The sequence below is a fragment of the Heterodontus francisci genome, chromosome 23, assembly GCF_036365525.1.
Source record: "Heterodontus francisci isolate sHetFra1 chromosome 23, sHetFra1.hap1, whole genome shotgun sequence".
Lineage (NCBI taxonomy): Eukaryota > Metazoa > Chordata > Chondrichthyes > Heterodontiformes > Heterodontidae > Heterodontus > Heterodontus francisci.
In genome coordinates this window covers 68,479,051-68,495,442 of record NC_090393.1, presented here as the reverse complement: position 1 = coordinate 68,495,442, position 16,392 = coordinate 68,479,051, and the positions used below count along the sequence as shown (strand labels likewise).

At 45.2% G+C, this 16,392-nt stretch overlaps 1 protein-coding gene across 2 annotated transcripts in view; it reads left to right on the top strand.

Annotated features, from left to right (window-relative positions):
- The first annotated feature begins 249 nt into the window (after nucleotides 1-249).
- si:dkey-91m11.5 (PH_BCR_vertebrate and RhoGAP_Bcr domain-containing protein) overlaps nucleotides 250-16,392 on the top strand; it is a 632,155-nt gene continuing 616,012 nt past the window's right edge. For both annotated transcript variants that reach the window (XM_068055461.1, XM_068055460.1), the window contains exon 1: nucleotides 250-1,882. In XM_068055461.1, coding sequence (XP_067911562.1) covers nucleotides 445-1,882 — 1,438 coding nt within the window. In that variant the 5' untranslated portion in view covers nucleotides 250-444. The remainder of the gene's footprint in view (nucleotides 1,883-16,392) is intronic.

Sequence of the window (16,392 nt, the reverse complement as noted above, 5' to 3'; positions counted from 1 at the left end):
CGTTGGAAGGCTTTCTGCACCCAGAGGACGGGACTGAATGCCAACGAGGGTCAACACCTTCAAAAATGAAGGGGAGAAGACTGAAGAACAAAGTCACCCACCTCCCCATCCAAGCAACAGCTGCTGTTTAAAGGGGAGGGGATGGGCGAGGAGAACCTGTGACGCTGACTGGCTGCTCAACACATCAATCAGAGCAGCTAAGCTCGCCTTTCCGTTGTGCGCGAGCCACTGGAGGGGGCGGTGCTTTGTCCGGCCAGGGGAATGGGCGAGAGGAGCAACGCGGCGCGAGCCACTGCCAACTGTCGGCGGTAACGGTGATCGGCAGCGCGCGCTGGTAAAGGCCGGCACGGCAGGGAGTGGGGGAGGGCAGTCCGCTGCCCCATTCTCATTGTTCTCTGTGTGGATGATTCGCCTTTGCTGCCGTCGTTCGGCCGTCCCTGTGTGATGAAAATGGTGGAGCCAGTGGGATTCGTGGAAGCCTGGAAGGCTCAGTTCCCCGAGTCCGAGCCGCCCAAGATGGAGCTGAGGAGCGTCAGCGATATTGAGCAGGAGCTGGAGAGCTGTAAGTGCAGTATTCGGAAGCTGGAGCTGGAGGTAAATAAGGAACGGTTCCGCATGATCTACCTGCAGACACTGCTGGCCAAGGAGAAGAAGAGCTATGATAAGCAGAGATGGGGCTTCAGGAATTCCTCGGTTCTGGAGCAAGCGAGTAGCGAACAGCCTCTGGACCACTTGCATCAATATCCTGCCCCCGAGGAAGGAGGAGGGGAGAAAACCAAGTATCACCCTGGGGAGGACAGTTCAAAGAGGCAGCCAGGGGGGGAGGAGGGGTTGGTGGATACCAGGAGTGAGATGGAAGGCTCGCCAACCAGGCAGAGGACATCCTCAATGAGGAGGGCAATGGCAACTCCAGAGAAGGATACGGGGCGAGGTTTTAGCCAAGATTGTGAACTGATGGAGAGGAAGGATAAAGCTACAGTTGGCACAAGTGTGGCTGCATTGAGGTCCAATTTTGAAAGAATCAAAAGAACCAATTCCCACTCTGCCGGGGATGGGAAAGGTATGGAGAAGCCTCTGTATGTCAATGTAGAGTACCACCATGAGAAAGGGTTGGTGAAAGTCAATGACAAGGAGGTATCTGACAAGATCAGTACAATTGGGAGTCAGGCCATGCAAATGGAACGGAAGAGGTCATTGCACTCTTTCCCTGGCATTGTGGGATCGGCAGAGTTTCGCAAGCCTGCGTACAGAGGTAGGTCGACAGACAGCAGCTGTGGGTACGACCCAGAGTATGATGACATGGATCTGAATCCCAGATTCTTGAAGGATAATCTTATCCGTGCTGCTGCCAATGGAGGCAAACCAGACAAGGTACCTTGGCAGCAAGAATTCCAGCCATATGAAAGTGTTTATATAGGTGGAATGATACAAGATAGTGATGGTAAACCCAGTGGTGGCTTGAGAGACTGTGGGAGGCTCCAGAGCACTACAGATCATGAAAAACATCTAACATGGCCTCGGAGGTCCTATTCACCTGGTAGTGCTGATGATGTTGGTGGAGGGTATACTCCAGACTGCAGTTCAAATGAAAATTTAACTTCGAGTGAGGATGATTTTTCTTCTGGCCAGTCAAGTCACGTTTCTCCCAGCCCCACCACCCATCGTGCTTTTAGAGAAAAAAGTCGGTCTCCCTCTCAAAACTCTCAGCAATCATTTGATAGTAGCAGTCCACCCACCCCACAGTCACAAAAAAGACACAAGCACCAAGTTACTGTCCAGGAAGCAATGATAGTTGGTCTCCGGAAATCAGGACAAATTTGGGCTACTGAAGCTGACCTTGCCCAGAGGAGTACTCAAGAGGACAGTTTCCATGGAGACCCAGGTAACCAACTTCTCAATTGTTTGTCCTATTTTCTGAGAAATTTGGCAGAGGAGGTGACAAAAAAACAGTTTCTAGCTGGGTTGCAGATTCATTAGTTAGCATAGGAGATCTTTAATGATTTCACTTTTGCATCAGTCTGAATGCAAAGAAGATAATGAGCAATTTTGAAAAATTTCTTGAAAACCATAATGTATAATGCATAAATTACAAAACCATTTTGTATAACTAGGTGCAGCATGTGTAAAGAAAAACTGAAGTTTAGATATTCAGTTATAACTGGCAGGGTTTTGCAGATTAACATGAACTAATGAGCTGTTGAGGTGATAATCATTGAAATTCAAATCTTACCAATGATTGAATTCAAACCTTGCCAATGTTATGTTTAAGTGAAAGAACCACCAAGTAAAATGTAAGGCCAGCATATTCTCAAATGTAAGAATGTTTTAACTGCATAATTCAAGGAGCAGAGGTGGCTGTAAAACTGCTTTTCCTGCCGATCATTAGTTACCTTCTCTATAGTGCGTTTGTCAGTTATGCAGGCACTGTTATTTCCAAAGGATTGCGTTTGCTATGCTTGTCTTGGAAAGACGTGTACAGGAAGCCGTCATTCCTGCTACAGTGTAAATGTTTACAAATTGAGTTGGCAGAGTAAAGATACATTATGGGTATGTGTTTCTGAGCTTTTCAACCAGGGCGTGGTCTTTTAATGTGACTTTGTTTTTCTCAAGTTTTATATACCTAGTTAAAGTTGATGAACTCCTTTCCGATTCCCAGAAAGAATTTGAGCTATCCTTTTGTTAATGACTACTATATAGCTTTTAAAAAATGATATATTTTTTCACATTACACATTTTTATGATTGCCATAAATACCAGCCCACAGATTATTGATTCTGAATATTTTGTCTGCTTCTAGTTCTGTTCATCTACTTCAAACCAAATCACGGCATTTAACTCTCATTTAGCAGTGCTTATTGCAAGGAGACTTACTGCTAAACAAAATTACATTCATTGGGGAAAGAATTGTACTTAGTGAGTCTGACACACTCCAGAACTTCTGTTTCAAACTGCCACACTGTTGCATATGTGAAACAATCTTTTAAAAATGAGAACATGTATTTATATAGCACCTTCAATGTAATAAAATGCCCCAAGCTGATTCACCGGAGTATTTTAAAGCAAAATTAGAGACTGAGCCACATAAGGCGACATAAAGGTAGAAGGCCAAAAAGACCAAAGAGGGAGGTTTAAAAGAAGAAAGTGGGGCAGAGAGGTGACGAGTTTAAGGAGGGAATTCCAGAGCTTAGGGCCTAGGCAGCTGAAAGCATAGCTACCAATGGTGGAGAAATTAAAATTGGGATGCTCAAGAAGCCAGAATTAGAAGAGCGCAGCTATCTCTTGGGGATGGAGGAGATTACAGAGATAGGGAGGGATGAGGCATGCATGAGGCTGCAAATTTTAAAATCAAGGTGTTGCTTGACTGGGAGCACAGGTGATAGGTCCATGGGACTTGGTGTGAGTAAGGACACGGGCAGTAGAGTTTTGGGTTAACTCAAGTTTACGGGAGGTAGACTGTAGGAGGCTAGCTGGGTGTGTGTTGGAATAGTTTAGTCTAGAGGTAGCAAAGGCATGAATGAGGGTTCCACCAGCAGGTGAGATGAGGCAAGACGATGGAGGCGATGTTATGGAGGTGGAAATAGACAGTCTTAAAGATGGTGCAGATATGTGGTCAGAAACTCATCTTGGGGTCAATTGTAACATCAAGGTTACGAACAGTCTGGTTTAGTCTCAGACTGTTGCCAAGGAGAGGGATGGAGTTGGTAGCTAGGGAACAGAGTTTGGAGACCATGGCTTTGGTTTCCCAATATTTAGTTGGAAGCAATTTCTACTCTAGTCCTGGATATCAGATAAGCAGTCTGATAATTTAGAAAGAGTGGAGGAGTCAAGGAAGGTGGTGGTGAGATAGAGTTGGTTGTCGTCCGTGTACCTGTAAACTAACGCTGTGCTTTCGGATGATGTCGCCGAGGGATAGCATGTTGAAGAGAAATAGGAGGGGACCAAGGATAGATCATTATGGGGACATCAGAGGTAACAGTACAGTAATGGGAAGAGAAGCCATTACAATTGAAATTCTGGCTACAGTTAGATAGATAAGAATGGAACCAGGTAAGTGCAGTCCCACCCAGCTGGATGACAATTTAGAGGCTTTGGAAGAGGATGGTGTGGTCAACTGTGTCAAAGGCTGCAGACAGGTTGAGAAGGATGAGGAGGGATAGTTTATCTTTGTCAGAGTCACATAGAATGCTATTTGATATGAGCCGTTCTGGTACTATGGCGGGTTGGAAACCTGATTTGAGGGATTCAAACGTGGAGTTTCAGGAAAAATGGGCACTGATTTTGGAGGCAACAACCCATTCGAGGACATTGGTGAATAAAGAGAGGATATGGGTGGGGTGGTAGTTTGCAAGGGTGGTGGAGTCAAGGAAGGGTTTTTATAAAATGGGGTGATGACAGCAAATTTAAAGGAGAGAGTGAGACCGAAGAGAGAGAATAGTTAACAATATCGGCTAATGTGGGAACCAGGAGAGGAAGTTGGGTGGTCAGCACTTTAATGGGAGTAGGGTCGAGGGAGCAGGAGGTGGGTCTTATGAACGCAAAGAGCGTGAAGATGGTGTGAGGGGAGATAAGAGAAACTGAAGGTGAGAGTTCAGGTCTAGGGCAGGGGCACCTATAGTGTAAGTTTGACCCGGTGGGCTAGTGGAAGGGAGGGAAGTGCCAGAGGCAGCTGACTGGATGGTCTGTATGTCAGTGACAAAATGTCCATGAATCCTTCACACTTATTGTGGGAGGTGAGGCTGGAGGGAATGGGGACAGGGATTTAAGAAGATGGTTTGCAGTCGAGAAAAGAAGCCAGAGGTTATCTTTGTATTCCAGGATGATCTTGGAATAGTGAGCAGTTTTAGCAGACCAGCACTCCGCAGTGCTTTATGTGATCCAGCCAGATCTGATGGTGAATATCTAAACTGTTGTTCACTATTTTCTTTCAAACCTGCCAGGATGAAAGAGAGTAATGGTTTTATTGTAGACAAGGGCATCAATGCTGAGGGTGCAGTTGAGCAAATTATCAGCTGAAGAAATATTGTCGTGAATGGAGGGCGCAGTGGTTAGCGGCGCAGTGGTTAGCACCGCAGCCTCACAGCTCCAGCGACCCGGGTTCAATTCTGGGTACTGCCTGTGTGGAGTTTGCAAGTTCTCCCTGTGTCTGCGTGGGTTTCCTCCGGGTGCTCCGGTTTCCTCCCACATGCCAAAGACTTGCAGGTTGATAGGTAAATTGTCCATTATAAATTGCCCCTAGTATAGGTAGGTGGTAGGGAAATCTAGGGACAGGTGGGGATGTGGTAGGAATATGGAATTAGTGTAGGATTAGTATAAATGGGTGGTTGATGGTCAGCACGGACTCGGTGGGCCGAAGGGCCTGTTTCAGTGCTGTATCTCTAAACTAAACTAAAGGGTAGACAGTTGGGATTTTGAAAGCGCAGTTGCAAGTGAATTAGGGGATAGTTTTTTCCAGGGGCCGATACAGAAGGAGGTAAGGTTGGGATGGTAAAGGGGGATGTGGGTAGAGAATGATGGGAAATGATCAGAGATGGTCTTACCTGTGATTGATGCGATGAGACAAGCGAGATGCATGAGATGCAAAGGCAATGGAAGTGGATTGAATGTGGGTTGGGGAGTTTACAAGGAAGGAGAGATCAGGAGTGGATAAGAAAGCAATGAATTCAGATGGGAGAGAACATGATGAGTTGCGATAGAGGTTGAAATCACTGAGGACAAGAGTCGTTTGGTGTAGAGGCTGAGGGAGGAAAGCAGTGAAGATATCTCAGAATTATTTTTATCATACTTGGATGAACGGTAGAGAACGAGAATTTTAAATGAGGTAAGAAGGTGGAACAAGGTGAGATGCTCAAAACAGAAGAAAGTGCTAAAGCAGTTGACAGTCAGGACAAGTTGTGATTGGTGATGTGCCACATGATGGTCTTGACAGGGTAAGTGGTGTCCTGGTGGAGAGGTTTCATTTAGGGGGAAGGTGTTATCATCCCTCAGCCAATTTTCATTAAGGACACCATGTCAATGCAGTTAGACCCAGTAAGTTCTTGGATGGCAAGGGCCTTGTTCACAAGTGAACGGGTATTCTGGAGGGTGATGCACAGAAAGGCAGTGAAAGCTTATCCGCTGGTGGAGTTCATCGGTTCTTCAGTGTGAGGGGGGAGGGGGGTGGCGGTGGAGTTGAGTTGTACAGGAAGGAGATTAGCCTCCAGCGGACATGGTGGATGGGAAGTTCAGCGACAGAGTAGAGTGGAACAGTTGAAGTTGCTACTTGTAACGAGCCAGTACTGAGTGCCTCGCTGAGGCCTCCTGAGGAGGCCAAGCGAGGCACAGGGGGAAGCTGTAGGCTTGTCTACGAGGGAGTCAAGTCTAGGACGGCAGCAAGAGAGCAGGAAGATAGAGGAGTACTGAAGGTTTGGGTTAGGGAATTGAGAGGGCAGAGTACCTGAAGGGGAGAAGTGAAAGGAGGCATGACGATAGAAGAGAGGAATTTTGGAGAGGTAAAGAGAAAAGTTTTTAAAGGAAAAAAGTGGAAGGAGAAGTGATGGACTCGGGTGCGGAGCGGCAGCCAAAGTGAATACCCAAATGGACAAGGGAAAGCTCAATACGTTGGTCTAGCCTAAAGAGAAGTTATGGTGGGGTGGACGAGTCCAGAACAAGAGGGCATAATAAAATTAGAGCTACATTGTTCAGGGATGATGTCAGGACGCACTTTTTCACATAAGGGTAGTGACAATCTGGAACTCTCCCTCAAAGAGCTGTTCAGGCTGGGGGTCAATTGAAAATTCCAAAACTGAGTTTAGGTAAGGATATCGAGCATTGTTAACCAAGGTAGATAGATGGGGTTAAAATGTAAATCAACCACATGATCTAATTGAATGGCAGAATAGGCTCGAGGGACTGAATGGCCTTCTCCTGTTCCTATTCCCTAGGACAGCTCTACTGATCTGGAGCCAGAAATTTGAAGCTGCCCTCCAACCATAGGAATTTACAATTACATGACTTGCCTACTTGAATAGTGGCCAGAAAGAGGAAGACCAGATTAGCAGATAAATATCACAACCATTATGCAGACCCCAGACTACCTGTGAGCATCTGCTGATATACTTAGAAATATTGTGAAAATATTACATAATGGCCAGTCCTTTGGAAAGTTCCCCCTCATCATCATCTAGGTAACCTCATCTATTATGTTAGAATATATTTTTAAACCCTATTTGCTCTATGCTCAGTGTTGCTGCTCGAATTTCATTAAATGGTGAACATGTGCAATGTTCATAGTATGCCTACTTGAGATTGCTCATTTAGGAGTTTTGTGGGCCTATTTCCAACTGGGATGAGACTGACCACCCAGCAGTCTAAGAAGACTGTGTCATCCTCTCGCGATAAAACAGGCATGGTAGTGTCGTGTTTATGTTACTGGACTAGTAATTCAGAGGCCTGGACTAACAATATGGAGTTGTGAGTTCAAATAGTTTGTGAATTTGACTTCAGTTTTAAAAACAAAACAACTAATTAATCTAGAATATAAAGCTATTTTCAGATATGGTGTCCATGTCGTAAATCAACTTGTTCATGAATATCTTTTTTAAGGAAGGAAACATGTTGTCCTGACCCAGTTTGGCTGAATGTGCGACACCAGATCCAGAGCAATGATTCTTAACTGCCCTCTCAAATGGCTTAGCAGTTGTATCGAACTGCCACAAAGAAGTTATGTTAAGAATGAAACAGGACTGACTGCTTGGTTTAGACCTTGGCATTGGATTCGGTTATGAAAAGGCACACCCATCCCAGTCTATCCTGCAAAGTACTCCTTGCTAACATCTGGGAACTTGTGCCTAAGTTGGAAGAGCTGTCCCACAGACTAGTCATACTTGAAAAATCGTACCTATCAACCAATGCTCCATCACCGCAATGCTATACACTTGGGAGAGTGTGGCTCTGGGAGTCCTCAACACTGATTCCGGACCCCATGAAATCTCGTGGAATCAAACACAGGCAAGGAAACTGCCTGCTGATTACCACCTACAGTAAAAGTTTTGTTATTTGGCAGTTTACCTACTGGAAAACTCTATGATCTGGAATTTCCAAAATCTCCCAAAGCTCTCCTTGGCCAAGTTTTCCTGAGTGCACTTTAATGCATATTATAGATATATTGGTGCACTGGCCCTGAAGGATTAAGGGAAAATTTAAAAATTGGCTTTCCCGACGCCAGGCTCTGGGTACCCTTAGATCATCCAGCAATAACTGGGATGGAATGTCCAATTTCCATGCGGACAACAGTAGATTACAGTACTTGGTGAGGCGCGGTAGGCAGTACCAGTGCCCCATGGCTGCACCTTTGTCCAGCCGATTGACAACAGGGAAGGTGGAACCACAGGTGGAACTACAGAAAAGTTGTGACACAGGAGGAGCCCGTCATGTCTGTGCTGGTCGAAAATTCTAGCTGCCCAATCTTCCAGCAGCTGGTCCGTAGGCTTGCAGGTTACAGCACTTCAGGTGCCTGTCGAGGTACCTTTTAAATGAGTTGAGGATTTCTGCCTCCACCACCGTTCCTGGCAGTGAATTTCAGACACCTTAAATCTGTGCCCCCTGGTAACTGACCTCTCTGCCAGGGGAAACAGGTCCTTCCTGTCTACCCTATCTAGGCCCCTCATAATTTTGTACATCTCAATTAAGTCACCCCTCAGCTTCCTCTGTTCCAAGGAAAACAACCCTAGCCGATCCAATCTTTCCTCATAGCTGCTTTCAAGCCCTGGCAACATTCTTGTAAATCTCTTCTGTACTCTGTCCAGAGTAATTATGTCCTTCCTGTAATGTGCTGACCAGGACTGTATGCAATACTCCAGCTGTGACCTAACCAACGTTTTGTACAGTTCCAGCATTACATCCCTGCTTTTGTATTCTATACTTCAGCCAATAAAGGAAAGTATTCCATATGCCTTCCTCACCACTCTGTCTACCTGTCCTGCCACCTTCAGAGACCTGTGGACATGCACTCCAAGGTCTCTCACTTCTTCTACCCCTCTCAATATCCTCCTGTTTATTGTGTATTCCCTCGCTCTGTTTGCCCTCCCCAAATGCATTACCTCACATTTCTCTGGATTGAATTTCATTTGCCACTTTTCCACCCACTCAACCAAACCATTGATATTCTAGAGTCTACAGCTGACCTCTTCACTCTCCACTTCATGGCCAATTTTTGTGTCATCAGTAAATTTCCCAATCATGCCTCCCACATTTAAGTCCAAATCATTAATAGATACCGCAAACTGCAAGGGTCCCAGCACTGAGACCTGTGGAACGCCACTGGAAACAGCTTTCCATTTACAAAAACATCTGTCGACTACTACCCTTTGTTTCCTTTCACTGAGCCAATTTTGGATCCATCCTGTCATATTCCCCTGTATCTCATGGGCTTTCATTTTTCTGACCAGTCTGCCATGCGGGACCTTGTCAAATGCCTGACTAAAATTCATGAAGACCACATCCACTGCACTTCCCTCATCAATCTTCCTTGTTACTTCCTCAAAAAACTCCAAGTTATTAAGACTTGAGACATGACCTTCCCTTAACAAATCAATGCTATCCCTGATTAATGCATGCCTTTCTAAGTGGCAGTTTACCCTGTCCCTCAGAATTGATTCTAATAATTTTCCCAATAATTTACTTTAACTGACCGGACTATAATTATTTGGCCTATCCCTTGCACCCTTTTTAAACAATGGTATAATGTTCGCAGACCTCCAATCCTCTGGCGCCTGTATTCAGTGAAGATATGAAGATGATCCTCAGAGCATCAGCTATTTCCTCCCTGGTGTCCTTTAACAGCCTGGGATGCAATCCATCCGGCCCTAGCGATTTATCCGCTTGAATCCGCAAAGCCGAGGCCGACCGTCTCCATGCATCGGTTGGCGGTAGCGGGGTTCAAGAGGCATCCAATGGTACCAGAACCAACCTGGTCGGAGGGAGACTTCTCAACCTATCAGGTTGGACCACCAAAAACTGTAGGAATTAAGGTTGCCACCTGCAGGTGGAAATGCTATGCTACCTTGCCTTGGTGGCTGGTTCCCCATTCACTGTAATGGTAATCATGGTCCTTCTAGTCAGCTGCATTTTGCTCTGGAGTTCCAATTAATTGGAATTTTTGATTATCCGGCATCCCTCAAGTCCGGCATTCGCCAGATAACAAAACTTTTACTGTACCTTCCTCAGCTGATGAGTCTTTACTCCTCCATGTTGAACACCCCATTTAGAAGAAGCATTGAGCCCTAAAGGACATAGCTGCCTGACTCAGCTTGGGGCAGGTGGTGTGATAGCCAACACCAGGGAAAAAAACCTCGTCCTCACCAATCTATTGTCACAGATGCAACCAAAGCATTGGTGAGACCACATCTGGAGTACTGTGTACAATATTGGTCTTCTTATTTAAGGAAGGATGTAAATGCATTGGAAGCAGTTCAGAGAAGGTTTACTGGACTATTACTTGGAATAGGAGGGTTGTCTTACGAGGAAAGGTTGGACCCGCTAGGCTTGTATCCGCTGGAGTTTAGAAGAGTACGAGGCAACTTGATTGAAACATATAAGATCCTGAGGGGTCTTGACAGGGTGGATGTGGAAAGTATTTTTCCTCTTGTGGGAGAATCTAGAACTAGGGGTCAGTGTTTAAAAATAAGGGGTCACCCATTTAAGACAGTGATGAGGAGACATTTTTTTCTCTGAGGGTTATGAGTCTTTGGAACTCTCTTCTTGAAAAGACAGTGGAAGCAGACTCTTTGAATATTTTTAAGGCAGTGGAAGATAGATTCTTGATAAGGGGGTGAAAGGTTATCGGGGGTAGATGGGAATGTGGAGTTGAGGTTACAATTAGATCAGCCATGATCTTGTTGAATCGTGGAGCAGGCTCAAGGGGCCATGTGGTCTCCTCCTGCTCCCCATTGGTATGTTCAGGACTATTGGTAGATCGAACAGTTCAAGGTTGGGCATCCGTGGGGTGCTGAGGGCAATCAGCAGTTGCAGAGTTGTGTTCCACTACAATCTTGCCACCTCATGGCCTAGTATATTACTCACTCTACCATTACCTCCAGGCCACAGGACCAATTTGGTTCAGTGAAGATTATAGAAGACTATGCATTAGGGGCACCTGAAAATGAGGCGCCTACTTGGTGAAACTACAACACAGGACATGCATGTTATAGACAGAGCTAAGTGATCCCACAAGCAATGGATCAGATCAAAGCTGTGCAGTCCTGTCATATCCAGTCATGAATTATGGTGGACAATTAAATATTTAATGAAGACTCCATTACCATCCCCATCCTTGATGATAGTGTAGCCCACCATGTAAGTACAAAAGACAAGACTGAAGTTTTTGCAACTTTGTTCAGCCAGAAGTGCAGAGTTGGATGATCTATTTTGGCCTTCTCCTGAGGTCCTCACCATCACAGATGCCAGTCTTCAGATAATTCTGTTCATTCCACATTGTATCAAGACCCTGCTGAGCGCATTGGATTCAGCAAAGCATATGGGTCCATTCAATATCCTGGTTGGAACAAAAAAAGAAGTCTTGCATTTATATAGCGCTTTTCAGACCACTGGAAGTCTGTGTTTTACAGCCAAAAGGCCAATATTGTATTGTAGGAAATGTGGCAGCCTATTTGTGCACAGCAAGCTCCCACAAACAGCACAATGTAATAATGACCATATAATTATTCTTTGTGATGTTGATCGAGGGATAAATATTGGTCAGGACACTGGAGATAACACATCTGCTGTTCTTCGAAATAGTGCCACGTAATCTTTTACATCCACCCAAGCAGGCAGATAGGGCCTAGCTTTAATGTCGTATTCGAAAGACGGCACCTCCGACTGAACGCTCCCTCTGTACTGCACTGGAGTGTTGTCCTTGATTTTCGTGCTCAGTTCCTGGAGTGGGACTTTAACCTAGAACCTTCTGACTCAGAGGCGTGAGTTCTACCAACTGAGCCACAGCTGACACTGATGAGCTGTAGTACTGAACAGTTGTGCTATGAAACTTCCCACACTTCTAGCCAAGCTGTTCGAGTACAGCTACAACTCTGGCATCTACTCAAAGTGAAAAAATTGTCCAGCTGTACATTGTTCACAAAAAGCAGGCCAAATTCCCATCAGCCTACTCTCAATCATTAACAAAAGTGAGGAAAGGTGTTGTCAATAGTTCTTTAAAGCAGCAATACCAATAACATGCTCAGTTTGGGTTCCATCAGCACCACTCGGCCCCAGACCCCATTACGGCCAGGGCCCAAACATAGGAAAAAGGAGCTGAATTCCAGAGTTGAACTGCCCTTGTAACCAAGGCAGCATTTGACTGAATGTGGCATCAAGGAGCGCTAACAAAATTGAAGTCAGTGGGACTCCGGGGGGAAACTTTCCACTAGTTGGAATCATACCTAGCACAAAGGAAAATGGTTGTGGTTGTTGGACGCCAGTCATCTCAGCCCCAGGATGTTGCTGTAGGAGTTCCTCAGGGCAGTGTCTTAGGCCCAACTGTCTTCAGCTGCTTCATCAGTGACCTTCCGTGGGGCTGAGTGGTCCTGGTAGAACCCGAAGTGAGCATCGGTGATCACATTATTGGTGAGTAAGTGCCGCTTAATAAGCACTGTCGATAACACCTCCCATCATAGAGTCACGTTGTGATATTTGAGAGTAGACTGGTTGGGTGGTAATTGGCCAGATTGGATTGGCCCACTTTTTAGCAATTTTCCACTTTTATCAGGTAAATGCCAGTGTTACAGCTGTACTGGAACAGCTTGGCTTGAGGCATGGCTAGTTATGGAGCACAAGTCTTCAGCGGTACAGCCAGGATGTTGTTGGATCCAGTGTGCTTGGTTGTTTCTTGATATCACGTGGCGTGAATTGACTTGGCTTAAAACTGGCTTTGGTGATGGTATTGACGTCAGGACGAGGCTAAAATGGATCATCCCGCTGACACTTCTGGCTGAAGTTAGTTGCAAATGCTTCAGCTTTGTCTTTTACACTCACCTGCGGGGCTCCGCCATCATTGAGCATCCTCCTCCTGTTAGTTGTTTAATTGTCCGCCACCATTCACGACTGGATGTGGCAGGACTGCAGAGCTTTGAACTGATCCATTCGTTGTTGGATCGTTTAGCTCTGTCGCAGTATGCTGATTCTGCTGTTTAGCATGCATATAGTAGTGTGTAGCTTCACCAGGTTGGCACCTCATTTTTAGGGCTGTCTGGTGTTGCTCCACTTGATCGGCATGCCATCCACCACCTTAGACATTTACTCCCTCCACCACCAGTGCACAGTGACTGGAGTGTGTACCATTGACAAGATGCACTGCAGCAACTCACCTAAGGTTTTTTCAACACCAGCTTCCAAACAAATGACCTCTCCCATCTAGAAGGGCAGGAGCAGCAGATGTAAGGGAACACCACCATCTCCATGTCGCACAGTTTCCTGACATGGGCATATATTGCTGTTATTTCATCGGCACTGGATCAAAATCATGGAATTCCCTACTCAATGGCACTCCACGAACCACAGCGGTTCAAGAATGCAGCTCACCAGCCCCTTTGCAAAGACAACCAGGGATGGGCAGTAAGTGCTGGCCTTGCCAGTGCCACCCACATCCTATGAATCAGTAAGTAAATTTTTAAAATTTGGATATTTTTCCTTTTATAATGTGTTCCTCTCTGGCTGCACAATGATGCATTACAACTATTGCATAGGAACTGTGTGGACTTTTGCATTGCTTTGATACAAGATCCACAGTATAACTCTGCTGATCAGGCAGCCCAGTGATGCGTAAAACACCAGTTGAAAAAGATGTTCTGCCATGCTGAATATGAACTCCTAGGTGTAACTGTGACCAATGTGCAATAACGTTTTGTTAACAGAAGTTCACATCAAAAAATACTTATTTACCTGTTCCTCCATGTTACTTATCACCAGTTTTTAATCATTTGAAATTTCACCTTATGGGTAGTTGTCTGTGAGCAAAGATATATGTGAAGTTCTCTTTTCCTCATCAGCAGTGATGTAAGCTGTCCATACAATTATGGCTGCCTACTGCACGCAACACAAGATATAGGAGCAGAAGTAGACCATACGGTCCCTTGAGCCAGCTCCACCATTCAGTACCATCATGGTTGATCTTCTGCCTCAACGCCACTTTCCTGCCCGCTCCCTGTATCCTTTGTTTCCATGAGAGACCAAAAATCTGTCTATCTCTGCCTTAATTGTACTCCATGATGGAGCAGTCACAATCCTCTGGGATAGACAGTTCCAGATATTCAGAACCCTCTGTGTGAAGCAATTTCTCCTCATCTCAGTCCTAAGTAATTGACACCTTATTCTGAGACTGTGCCCCTGTGTTCTAGATACCCCAGCCAGGGGAAACAACCTCTATCACTACCCTGTCAGGCCTCCCTCAGAATCTTGTATGTTTCCATGAGATCCCCTCTCATTCTTTTAAACTCCAGAGCGTATAGGCTCAATTTACTCAGCCTCTCACCAGAGGATAATCCTCTCATCCCAGGAACCAATCCAGTGAACCTTTGCTGTACCACCTCCAATGGCAGTACATCCTTTCTTAAAAATGGAGATGAAAACTGTGTACAGTACCCAGGTGTCACCAAAGTCCTATATAATAGGGATTTCTTATTCTTGTACTTCAGTCTCTTACAAAATGCGCTGCAGCACCTTGCCAAGGCATCTTCAGTAGCACCTCAAACCCACAACTTTCTACATGTAGAAGGCGAAGGGCACCGAATGCACAGGAGCACCATCACCTCTAGGTTCCGCACCAAGTCACACATCATCCTAACTTGGACATATGCTTCATGTTTGTATGCTTGCTGGAACTCCCTACCTGCCCCCCTACCTAACAGTGAGTACCTTCATCAAATGGACTATAGTGGTTCAAGAAGGCAGCTCAGTATGATCATCTTGAGGTTAAATATGGATGGACAATAAATGCTTGTCTTGCTAGATATGCCCATATTCTCAGAGTGAATAAAAATAGTTTTCTCTTTTTCTTCCCCTTCCCACATTGGCCTCCCAGTCGGAGGTGGGTGACTGCCAGGGAAACCATGCTGAAGGAATCCATAACATGTTTGTTCGCTCAAGAACCGAATCCCTGGCAAGGAGAAATGTGGGAAGGTCATAGGTCGTGTCTTGGGCTAATAGGGACACAAAATATTGGGGAGAAATCTGGAATGGAGTTGGTCTCAAAGAAAGGAACATGCTCTTCCCAAGGTTCAACGATATTCCCAAGGTCCAATGAATGCTGACTTGTAAAAGTGAAGGCTGTACTGAGGGCTATGTTTATGCAATTTATTACTTCTGATGTTATGAAGAACATGGGGATTAAATTGAAATTCACAGACTAGATTATGGTTTGTTCATAATGCATGAAAAATAAACCCAAGTGTTTCCGTTCACCTTCTGGAAGATGGAAGAAACAACCATGAGGGCATGCAGGGTATTATGGTATCCATTGGATGTAATGAGGGATTCATTGTTGCGCTGCCCCCCCCCCCCCCATCTAGATATGACTAAATATTGGGCAATAAAAATGATCTCCTGAATATGTGGGAATTTCAATCTGCTTGTAGGAGAGATTGCTGTCGCAAAACCTGGGAGAAAATCTAGGACATACCTGAAATTTGTAACATCCATGTTATCAGTTCAGACTGCTGCATTCTGGCATTGAATATTTTGAGCATGAGGTTCAGTGCAAGAGTGATTCTCCTTTCTGATTATTTTTAATACCTACTATGCATGGAGACACAGATTAGAGACTGCACAGAACAGGGTTCAAATTAGTGTTCCACTAACCCTAGATGCTAAGTGGGGTGCAGTAGTGCCCAGTGTGCTAATTTTCAAGTCTAGACTAGTGATTTGCCTACTATTGGCTATCTTATTAAAAAGTAGTTATAAGAATGATCCTTTTGTTTTATGTAACTGACTATTTTGAATTCAAAAGCCGTTGTAGGTCTAAAAGAACAGATTTGCATTTTTGTATGTTCACGTCCATGTGTACAGCACCTCTCATAAATTTTTGATCACTGCCATTTGCACTTTATAGCTACTGATGCATTGTTGGCCCTTATTGTGCCCAATTTGTAAACCATTAGACTCGAGAAACCAAAGGGCAGAGGAAGCTGCTGCAGTGTTGGACCAGTGTAATGCAGTACAAGTGGGGCGGCACAGTGGCGCAGTGGTTAGCACCGCCGCCTCACAGCTCCAGCGACCTGGGTTCAATTATGGGTACTGCCTGTGTGGAGTTTGCAAGTTCTCCCTGTGTCTGCGTGGGTTTCCTCCCACATGCCAAAGACTTGCAGGTTGATAGATAAATTGTCCATTATAAATTACCCCTAGTATAGGTAGGTGGTAGGGAAA